Source organism: Limanda limanda, chromosome 7, assembly GCF_963576545.1.
Source record: "Limanda limanda chromosome 7, fLimLim1.1, whole genome shotgun sequence".
Taxonomy (NCBI): Eukaryota; Metazoa; Chordata; class Actinopteri; order Pleuronectiformes; family Pleuronectidae; genus Limanda; species Limanda limanda.
In genome coordinates this window covers 25782355-25794509 of record NC_083642.1, presented here as the reverse complement: position 1 = coordinate 25794509, position 12155 = coordinate 25782355, and the positions used below count along the sequence as shown (strand labels likewise).

Below are 12155 nucleotides of genomic sequence, written 5' to 3'. Positions count from 1 at the left end.
CTTCTCCCTTGTTCTGTCTGGTTCTATCTACTCTTTTAAATCCACAAGACACTTTCACTTTCTTCTGCACATGTGCAGACTTTGCCGTTTCCTGCCTACTGTAAATATAGACCCCCGTCTGTCCTATTGTAACCTCACCTAAATCGACCCTGTCGTCTTGTCTGAATGAGAGCAGGGAGGAGAGCGAGAGCAGAGTGAGGAGCGTTTGAATACGCAAATAAGAGAAAGTAAGAAAGTAAGTGCTGCTCCATGATCTGTGAGCCAAACTCAACCCACTCTCTCCGTCTGCCTCTGCCTGTCCTATCACATGCTTTGTTAGATTGTTTACTTGCACTGGTTTGGTCTCTCTCTTTTCTGTGCTCCCTCCCTCTCCCTCTTTATTCCTTCCATCCCGCCCACCAGTTGGTTCCTGCTCGGTGATATGTGGCGATAAAACCGAGACGAAAACAGAAAAGAAGGCCTGTGCAGCCCTTTTCTCTCAAGATTGTGCTTCTTGTGCTGTTTGCATCTTCTGATCCTGCTGTTTCCTTCTAACAACCACCGTGAGTACCTCTCTCCGCTGAATCAAATAAACAGGTTATACTGTAAAGAGTGTTTGGCAAGGAGCAGTTGAGGGGACGACAGAGCGACACCCCCTTTTCCCCTTACCTCACTTAACCCCACACACAGAGTGGCGGACATGCAGAACAGATATTAAAGCACGACACAGATCGAGGTTCACAAATGTGCTGCAGTGTTGACTGTTTGTGAGGCTGAAAAAAATGCTGCACAGAGTTTGTCATACCGGATGGTTTTCTTTTTCTAATACCAGAACATGAGCATTAACAAATGGTTATAAAGATTTCTCCACAATATTCTGTGCAATGTTCGTCTGTGCATGAATAAAACACTTAAAACAGTAAACATGAATTATTGTATTTTGGTCATAAAATGTGCTCCCTCCAGTACATTTCTTTATGCTGTATATTGTGTTCAACAGAATTAGACACTTGTTTCCTTCAATAGTAAACAGTTCAAGTCTTTCTCCTTTGTCCCTCTCAGAAGGTCAGCATGCACTCTCAACTTGAATATCTGCCAATATCCGCCATTTTCACTCTACGTGCTTAAGCGTGTGTGTCTGTGTGTGTGAGAGATAAGCCACAGAAGAACAGGTGACAAGGACAACAGCAATGTGAGAGAAGCGGAATCTTTAAACATAAGTTAAACATGATTCCTTAATACTTAGTAACTATACAAAAACAACCCTCATATTTCAGAGAATAGTCAGTGTGCTGTTTTGATATGATCTGTTGCTTGTCTGGCAGTGAGTGTTAATGTGTGAAGTGTCATTAGACAGAGGACTTGTCTGAATCTCTGAGCTGCATCAGTTCAAGAACTTGTTCATTCTGTATTTAACTGTAAAACACGATGAGGCTGCCAGACTGTTCAGGTGCTCTTGTCCTGCTTAACAATACAATTTACTGTTTAACAGAAGTTATAATACATGTGGACTTGTGTAAAACTTCTATATGAAAAAAACTAACCATGTCACAGAGATAATGAAAGAATAAAATAAGTATAGAACAATCCAGCACGTCCACCTTCATTTGCACTATTGTGACAATTGGCTTGAAACAGGACCCATACTTTTTATAAATTAATGTAGTGGCAGAACATCCAAAAAATTTGGTTTGACCTGTAACCTGTTTTCCCCCAATGTGCTATATTACACCACATGCTGCAGAGTGGGAGGCCGACCCACAGCCCAAACATCCAGAAAACAAATCCAACTGTAATCAGGGTCGCCGTTTGTGATTTATAGCTAAATAAACATAAGGAAACGAAATGCAGAAATCAAGTCATCTTCTATTAAGTCATGATTGCCGGACCTATAGATTAGGAGGGAGTAGGGCAAATTCTTTCATATACACTTTCTAAAATGATTTTCAGCTTCATCTAAAGGCAGCATTAGTGTCGGCAGATACTTTGATAACTTATTTTAAAAAATATCATATGTAGGTTTATTTGTCTGAAGATGTTTCTTTATTCTTATTAAAAAGTTAAAAATCATTAGATTATTGACACTTGAATGAAGATCATACCTTTGAATCACTCTGAAATGGCTTCTTTAAGAATTTCTGCAGCTGAGTTATTGTCATTCAGATAATTGATTGATTTATCGAACAAGATGATAACTGCTGATCATTGGACTAACACTTTGAGCGGTTGGTCAGCAGGGTGTCTGTGCTGATGAAGTCTGGAATAAACGAGTCGCTGTCCCTGTTCACCTGTTTTCAGATGCTCCACCTGACGGCAGGGCGTGTGGGACGCCTCCTGGCCAGGCGCGCCACTGCAGCCTTCAGCACCAGCAGCGCGAGGATGGCGAGCCACGGTAGCACTTCCTCTCTGGTCTTCCACATCCGCCTCTGAAGTAGAAGCGTGTAGAAAGTCATTGTTCTCTGGATGATGGTGGGGATGATCTCCACGAAGAACCTGGTCAAAGTTGACTGTAGGCTCGCTTCAGGTGTTTAGATTCTGTAGGGAAGGGACCACACCATGAGAAGGTCATTAGGCCAACTACATCAATATATAAGTATCCAGTGGTCATTACATTATTGACAAGGGCTGCGGTCTGTGTGATGCTCTCTCAAGATGGTCTGTAGCTTGAGTCTGTAGTAGGTGGCGGTAATAGACAATTTTTGATTTAGAGAAACTGTCGGCCTCATCGTCCAGTTGGTGTCTGGCATCATGTTCTGTCCAGTGTTAAGAGCAGAGGAAGTACTCCTACCTCAAGCTATACCACTGTGTACAATTGAAACATATTGGTCTGGATACAGTCTATGATCTGGACAGGTCACCAGTCTATCACCGGTGAAACGAATACAGACAAACATGCATTCACTCTCACATTCAGACGTCAGACCCATGGGCACACACATTGTTAGTTACCGCAACTAAAATTGGTGCCGCTAGTTTTAGATATAAAAATAGATATAGACTAGAGACTCATGTGATGTGAGGGGATCACGCTGGTTTTTGTGTGATGTATTAATTTAGATTTTCAAATGAACCTGCATTTCTCTACATAGAAAGACCTGGTCAACCAGAGTGGATCATTTCAAAACAATTACATTACTGGATGACAGTCTTTATTGCACTAATGAACGGATACATTCTGCTGTACTACTGTGGCCTGATAATCAATCAAGTCTAAATTTATTTTACCTCTTATAATCGACATAACGTATTTGAGCAGAAATCATCTAGATCTGAAACAAAGCTAGTGACTGAATCTGGGACACAATGCAATGGAGTAAAATGTACATCTCAATGTGAAGTCAAAGTATAAAGACTATTAAAAAAACTGTTGACTTTCCATGACTGAACATCGGTCACAGGTTTAGGTACATTTAAATCACAACTGTTATAGTTTATGACCCCCCCTCAAGTCTAATGAAGTTCCATTACAGCTAACAGCTGCTGTGTGTACATGTGAAGTGAGTATACCAACATTGTAAGTAGGTCACAGAACCTGAGGGCTCATAGATTTGGTGTAACACCTGCACAAAGAAGTTACCTCGAGATTATCAGTGTGTGCTGAATTTGTTCGTATTAATTAATTTAGATCGTCAACAAAACAAAAATGACAGTATCTTAAATTTAGTTATTTGATTTATGTATGAAAACTGATAACGTGCCAGAACCATATACAGACTGTATATAAAGGTATCTGTCTAGCAAACCAGCAGATGGCGCTGCAGTACCATCGTGGCCTCACAGTCTTTGAGGCTTTTATCATGTGAAAAACTGATTACCGATTTCTTTCAATTGTTGCATTGTTGCAGAATTTGATTACAAAGAGTGAGTCCTCTGTCTGTGCCTCTGTCCCTGCAGACGTGGCAACGACCACGGACATGTCTCAGCCCTTGTACTGGGACCGTGTGGACATTCCTCTGCCTGACAGACCCTACAAGGACACACTGACGACTGGTGACCAGAGCCTGAAGCAGAAGGAGCAAGGACCCTGGGGCCAACTGTCCAAAGAGGAGAAGCTCGCCTGTAGGTCCTTAACTCCCAGAGGCTGAGGCAGCGCTCACTACAGAACACACACAACAAGCTTAAATACACCCCCGGCGTCAACACTGTCAATATACAAGATCAACAGTCATTTAAAAGCACAGGGAACTTAGCAGTACAAAGTAGTACTAGTACTGTACTACTATGTGCTTGTATATTAATTTCATACAACTTCACCTGTACATTTCAGAGTATTTAATCGTACTGTACCATTTCCTCCACTACATAAATTCACCCATTGGTATATGATCTAGTTAGAATACTATAAGTTACATGTTAATGCCTAAGTAACAATAATCAATGATATACAATAATACAACTCTCATTGAGTTAGTTTTTTCTTTATAGTGGGTAATCTTTACTTTTGATACTCAAAGTACTTATTGCTCATTCTTTTTTTTCAGATGCTATACTGTATCTAGTCAAGTTAAGGATTATTCTGCGTAACACACTTAAATTGAAGCATATAACTGATCAATCATGTTGGAACGTGACTAAGTACAATTACTCGAGTACTGTACGTAATGTAAGTACAATTCTGAGGTACTTGTACTGTACTTGAGTATTTATAGTATTTATTTCAGAAGGAAATACTGTTAGTTTTTACTCTCTACATTTCACTACATTTATCTGACAGCTGTTGTTTTCAGCATGAAGTTTGACGCACAGACATGATACATCTTTAAAATAGTTTAAAAATATGAAACCAATTGTTTCAATTATCGCCTCTATGACTGATCTGATTTAATATTTTACATAATAAAATTTCTATTGATGCATCATTGCAAACGTATCAGTAATACAGTCACAAGATGAATTCAGTGTCATGAGAAATAAATGAGGACTGGAATAAAGAGTTGGGCTATACAAATGTATATTTATACTCTTGTTTTTAATCTTTGCTTAATTTAGTATTTATCATTTATTTTCTATTATTTACTTAAAACATTTGAAAACTTTCTTTTGACAATTAATATGTGACAAATGGCTGCAAATGGACAAGTTTGGGATCATGACCAGGAACAAATTATTCAACCTTCATCACAACCTGATTTCTGACTCTGTCCACCTACCTGTCGTCTCCTCTGACCTCCTGCAGTGTATCGGCTGATGTTCTCCCAGACCTTCCCCGAGATGAAGCAGCCGTCAGCAGAGTGGAAGTCCGTCGTGGGGGGCATCTTCATCCTAATGGGCATGACTGGCCTGATAGTCTGGTGGCAGGCGCTCTATGGTAAAAAACAAATCTGCCTTTATAACTCTGACAGGAGAAACCAATCTCTTTTAAATCTGCAGTGACATGACAAGAGGTTACACACACACACTCAGTACAGCTGTGTATCACCTGATGCAGACATTTCTCTCAGCAGGTATTTGGAATTTGTAGGAATTGTATGTAGGTGACGACATCAGTGACAGTTCTGTACCTTGTGAGCATCCAGCACACATACTTTACAATGAAATCATTCATTGTTAGTGTTGTTGGTATTTTGACTACGGACAGGAGAGTGGGCACTTTAGGGGCCAATCAGATTTCAGTTGGAGACATCCCCCCATCTCTAGGATACACCCCTGGACTGCAGGCTTTATTATTGTTAGCAGAGTAGCATCTCTTAAAGGAGCATCACTGCACTCGTCTGTTATGTATCTCTCTATCCCTCCAGTCTACCCTCCTACCCCCAGGACCTTTGATGCCGACTGGCAGGCCAAACAGTACCAGAGGATGTTGGACATGAGGGTCAACCCGATCGAGGGCTTCGCCGCCAAGTGGGACTATGAGAAGGGCCAGTGGAAGTAGAGCGAGAGAGAGAGAGAGACGGTGGGACTATGGCTGAGGTGGTGCAGTGTTTGGACCCGTCACTCCAGAACATGGCTTAGCTCCACTCTGAAGTTAAACTCTGAATGTTGCATTGCAGATGTTAAAACCACTATTAAGACAGCACATGTCCTCAACCAGCACATCTGGGGGATTGTACTCTGCTCCACCTCTGGCTGTCAGTCTGCCGCCTCCTCTCCGTCCCAGCAGCTTTCTGTCATGGTGACAACTGTGTCCGTCCAGGTGCAGCCTAACAATAATAAAGTTTTCGAATAGTGTCTCTGTCCCAGTCTTTTATTGCATGGTATACACTCAGCTGAAGGGTCCTGACAAATACTTCATACTTCCTGACTGCATTTCACCAAAGGTGAAAGGTAACTAGGTACATTTACTCAAGTACTTTACAGGAGTAGACTTATGATGGACTTGTATGAGTGTAACTAAGGGCAGGAACATAAAGTAGACATAGAGTTGAGTTATATTATATAAAACAAAAAGGACCTCAAAAAGTCAAGATGTTCTTTTAAAACTTGTAACTGATGGAACATTGATTGCACATCAGCCATGATTGCCACCAGTTGCTGCCTGAACCATCCAGGTTCGGTCCTTGCAGAACCAGTTTGAATATTCTCTCTGGAAACTTTCATCTTTCAGTTTTTCGTACAGGAAACAATGTTTAGGATTGTAGGTAACATGCTTTGCATACGCTTCTCTTGGTTGCGTTCACAGCTGGTTCAGTAGATAAAGACAGCAGCTGCAAAGCTGTTTATTTTGAACTTTGCCTTCACTGTAACTTTGCCTTGTTGCTTCCTTTATTTATACCAGCTTGAGTCTCCTGCATGTCGACAAGATGAATCAGAAACGATTTTGACTCGGCACTCAATGAACTTGATTATGTCTCTCAAGCCAGATCTGCCACTTTGGGTTTCAGAGATGTCAAATGCAGTCACTCTCCATTTCTCTCTGAACTTGAATGGAAGTTTCTGCATTATTGCTTTCATGTTTGCTGTCACATTGAGTTCATCTAAATACTGTAATTCCTCCACAGCATTGCAACACTCGTGTAAAAACAATGCATAGGCACTTAAGATCTTCTGCCTTAACAGCAGGCGATCCAATGATATTGTGCACATAGGCAACTGTGACCTTTAATTCATTTCTCCAAAAAATTGTCCAATAAGGTCTTGGCATCACCTCTATCTAGAGCCATGTGCTGGTCACCAGATCTCTAGGCTGCCCCCTAGTGAATTGCTCCAGCTAACACAAACAATCTCTTTGATTTCAGCTTCCACACAAAAATTGGAATTTCTCTGCGTATTAGAAACTGAGGATTCTGTTTCCGTACAAGGAGTGCTGTTACTTCATTTTGTCTTGTAACAGACTGTAGAGATCACCCTGCACTTGTGGATTGCTTTCGCAATGTGTTGTTTACTGACCACCAGAATTTAAATCTGATTGATGTGATTAGATTCTACCACATTTTGGCAACTTGATGCTTTTTTGCAAAGCTGCATTTTTATTTTCATATTTGTCCGCTTCTGATGTTTTCTCCACTGTTTTTTTTGTTTAGACATTACTTTTTGGACCTGAGCCTTTGCTGGAAGTATTAGACTCAACATTTGAAATGCTGTCCTGCGGCTCCACATTAACCCCAGCATTATGAATATTGACACTTTCAGCATAAAGGCAACTTTTGTTTAAATCAGCAATAAACTCATTGACACTGAGCATTTTTACCAATACCACTTTTCGTGCTTTCTAACCTCAACTTTAGGTAACAACCCCATCAAATGATTTTCTTTTGCCTTACCACAGAGAACAATACATTTTACAAAAGTAGCTTTCACATCTGTTACATAGCTTTTATCACCCATCAAATCAACAATTATCTCTTCTCTTAGAAACTTCATATTTCTTCTTTTCTGCAGATTGATAATTTTTCCCATAAGTGTTTTTTCTGTAAATTGAACACACTGCTTCTTTACAGAGTATAGTTCATATCACCTGGATCTACCTGAGGCTCTGTCCCAGTTATGACTTCAGAATCAGGAACGTGTTCTTCATCCATAGTTTATTACGCGCTCAGTTTGTTGTGCTCGTTCACGTTATGCGTGCACACATTTACACCACTGGCCATTCCTTCGTTGGTTGTGGTGCTCCACATACCCATACCTTGGTGTTGGCCGGCTTACAGGGGTTCTGAAGATCCGTTTCCTCCCTGCGTGATCCGCCGCCTTCTTCTTTCAAACTTCTTCGCAGCGACACCTGTGGCAAGTAACCACCTGAATACATCAACCTCTTGCCTCATTGACAGCTGCACTACTCCCCCAAGTGGTGGGAGGTTTAACAAAACAAAACAATAACAAAAGGACTTCTACACCTGACCTTAATCTAGCCTTAACAGAACTTTAACTTAGCCTTAACCTAATCTTAACCTGCCCTTAAATATGTCTTCAACCTAAATTGTAATGCTTTACGTTATGATGACAGACTTTTTGAAGTCCCCATAATGTGACAGTAAACCGATGTCCCTAGAGAACATCAGGAACTTGCATGGAAGATACACAGACTCAAAAATACATGAAGTGCAAAAATGTTCTTGCCTTAACATGTGGTGTTTGGACTCTGGATCCGTAAATGTGAGTGGATCAACTGATTCCTGATTGAACATAATAATCACAATCGTGAATTCAAGACTGTTTTATTAGTCGCTACTTTCATTTCAGTAAAGATATCACAGTAACAAGGAGAACAAACAGTGGCACACACAAACAAAACAACTGAATCATGACATTTACTCATAGTTATATACATGTTAGTTCACCTTGATACCATTACTACCATCATTATTACATTATATCTTTAACTGGTTATAAAGGAAAATAAAGGGGTCACATATTAATCCAATCAGAATCAATGTTTCATCTGTTTCTGTAACTGAGTGATGAACAGATCAGTGTGTGTGTGTGTGTGTCTGTGTTTGTGTGTGTGTGTGTGTGTGTGTGTGTGTGTGTGTGTGTGTGTGTGTGTGTGTGTGTGTGTGTGTGTGTGTGTGTGTGTGTGTGTGGCTCTAGTTACTCACAATATTATAGCTTAAGAAAAATAATTGACTATCATTAATCATTAAATACCCGTTGATATTTGCAGAAGAAGTTCTGGAAATCTTATCAGCACTAATATTGAATATTTATAAAATCCATATTGGAGCTTTGCACAGCCCTGGCCCAGATTAAGGAATCCAGATCCACGCCTTTATTGGCCCTTTGTTCCAAAGGACACCAGCCCACGTTTTGCGTATCTGGCCCAGAACTTATGAAGGCTCTTAACCAGATCTCTCCCAAATAGGTTTTTACTAAATGGGCGATTCATATGAACAGGATCTTTCCAATAAGCTCATGAAAAATGTACTGGTAAAACTGTTCACTTGAAACCTAGCACATATCACCATGATGGGTACAGATATAATATATATGGTTAAACTATAAACCTTTAAAGCTAAAGTGTTTGGATTTAGCAATATTACGATGCATAACATCAGCATAATACAAAATGTGTTCTTCCTGCCACTGACCTGAATGCTAATGAGTTGTTTGTCTTTTTTAATTATGCTTATCAGTTTACCACTTCAGACTGAACTATCTCAACAACCATTTGATGGGTTTCCATTAAATGTGTGGGCACGGGATGGTCAGAATCCTAATGACTCCACCATGAGGTTTATGTTTGTGTGCTTGAGTTAAATGTCTCAGGGACGGTCATTAAAACTGGTGGGTGAATGAATTTCTCATCAGGATGAACTGTATTAACCTTGATGACTCCAATAGCCAAGACTGTGGAAAGGACGAGACAGGCATATCTTCCAACATGGGCTTTATTGAGTTCAATGCAGTTTACAATTTTACAGTGCCATTCTAATACATACAGACACACCACTGGACATGGTTGCAATCTCGGATTCTGACCTCTACAAAGATGCACCAGAGACCGGACTTTTTGAAAATATCCTCTTTCTTTGTCTGCGTTTTTCTGTCTAGTAGCAGTCCAATAATCCTAAAGAACAAAAACACAATGAAGGACGATGCACATCAACGCAAAGATGGAGTTTAAGGCCATTTGAAGAGGCGTAACTCTGTTTTTTACACCAAATATAAATAATGTTTAAAAGCTATTGGTTTTTCTTAAATATGTGGCTAAGCTAATGAACTATTCTAATCAGTTTAAATAGCTAGCATATATATATATATACGTATATATATATATATATATATATATATATATATATACACATATATATGTATAGGGTTGTGCCAATGCCGTCACACTACCTTCATTTGTGCCTCCTTCAGGTACATTTTGCTAGACAGAAAGTTGTACACACGCATACACACACACACACGATATGTTTAGGAAGGGAACTGGTTTAAGAGCCTGTTCAGCAGAGAAAAGCCTACGAGCAGCTTCTTGGCGGGGCACACATTAGAAAAATATAGAATATTCAGGTACTGTATATATGCTGGACTGGAATGTATGAGAGCAGACGTTGTCTCACAAGATGCTCAGGACACAAGCATTTACAAAGGGAGAATCATCAACAGTCGATGCAGGGTCATATTTGTGTGTCTTTTACTCTATTTTAGTGAAACGTGTTCATAATAGTTACATGGTACTGTGAAGATGGAGAGAGCAGAAGTCACCACTGATGGAAAGAGACGATGGAGGCACGGCTGCACTGACAGTGGAGTGATGAGTGTTCCACCTGTAAATCCTGATTTCTTCTTTTATATTCTTTTTGAGTTCTGATGAAAAACCTGTATTGTGTTTCATTACACGATGATATAGTGTTGTTAGCTGGAGGCAGAGTTTGGAATAGGATCTCAAACACACACACCCTTCTCCCTCCCTTCCCATTAAATTAGCCGAGCTGACAGTTGTCAGTGTGTGAAACGCCAGACGACACACACTCCTCCAGCTTCAAATTAGAGACGGAAGGATGTTTAGAAACAAAGACGAGGTCTTCTTCCCCCATCTCTCCTGGACTACATGTGACTGGCAGGTGTGTATGTTACACGCGTGTGTGTGTGTGTGTGTGTGTGTGTGTGTGTGAAGCAGCAGGTGGGCCAGCTGTGACTGACACACGTGACTAGGTGCAGTGACAGCTGGGGGACCACAGAGGAAGAGGAGGGGCTGCATGGAGCGGGAAAAGAGGAGGAGAGACGGACTGAGATTAGACAGATTTGCCGTCTGGGGAGGAGAAGGTGGAGACGTGGAGGGGTTGGACTGAATGAGTGTGTGAGATGGGATATGAAAGTTTGGGTGTGTAGCATCACGCTCCTACAGCCCCTGACAGTTTCCGATTTTCTTAAAATGTGGAACAGACACATTATGACACATTTCTTGTCACATTTAACTCAAATCAAATCACATGCAGAACTGCATTGTCTCCTGGAAGCAGCTGCTCCATCCGTTTGCTTAATACATCTTTACTCTGGTGCTGAGATGATGAGACGGATGAAGAATAAGGAATGATTAATGGATTAGCAGAAAAAACAGCTAAAAGGTTTTCTGTTTTAACATTGCAGCATGAGTATTGCAAAACGATCAATGAAAATGATTTTAAACCCCTCCTCCCCGTGGAACAGTGTATAGAAACAACTGGGGCCGCAATTAATGGTCATGTTCTCACTAATTACTGGTTTGGTCTACAACATGTCAACAGTGACAAATGCCTGTCACATTCAAATTCAGTTTATAGTTATAAAAAGAGAGAAAAGACATGTGAAAAACTTTAAAGAGTAGATATTTGTTATTTGAGCTTGACATTTAACAGTTATTCTACTTTATAATGTAACCGTAACCAGACAAAGAGAGTTTTATTAAATGTTCTTTTTCCAACAGTTACAGGTCCTTTGAAGCTTCCATAATTGGTGTATGAGCAGATAATGCATGTCGGACAATATAATGCACAATACAACGATTGATATTATTTCTGCTTACTGCAGATGCCTCATTAAGATGTTAATCTTAAATTAAATGTTCAAATAACTCAAAAGGTAAGAAGAAAAGGCAGAGATTGGTGACAAAAACATCACAATTTTTAATTGTTCTTATATCTGCTTGCAATTACATTACAGCGTGTTGTAAACCTTTAATGAATAGTTTTGTATTGTCTATGAAAGCTAAATGGAGGGGGGGCTTTCTGTCTCTCGTGTGTGTTGCTACAGTACTTGCTGCATTCTTTAGCTACTGCGTAGTAAACATGAAGGGTCCGAGCCGTGGTGCTCTGCTT

At 40.2% G+C, this 12155-nt stretch overlaps 1 protein-coding gene across 1 annotated transcript; it reads left to right on the top strand.

The window, feature by feature from the left end:
• The first annotated feature begins 380 nt into the window (after nucleotides 1-380).
• On the top strand, nucleotides 381-6147 carry LOC133005399 (cytochrome c oxidase subunit 4 isoform 2, mitochondrial). The gene is made up of 5 exons (XM_061075063.1): nucleotides 381-542; nucleotides 2278-2371; nucleotides 3874-4038; nucleotides 5156-5287; nucleotides 5718-6147. The coding sequence occupies exons 2-5, from the start codon at nucleotides 2278-2280 to the stop codon at nucleotides 5849-5851; spliced, it is 525 nt and encodes a 174-aa protein (XP_060931046.1). The 5' UTR covers nucleotides 381-542; the 3' UTR covers nucleotides 5852-6147.
• Nucleotides 6148-12155: the final 6008 nt, after the last annotated feature.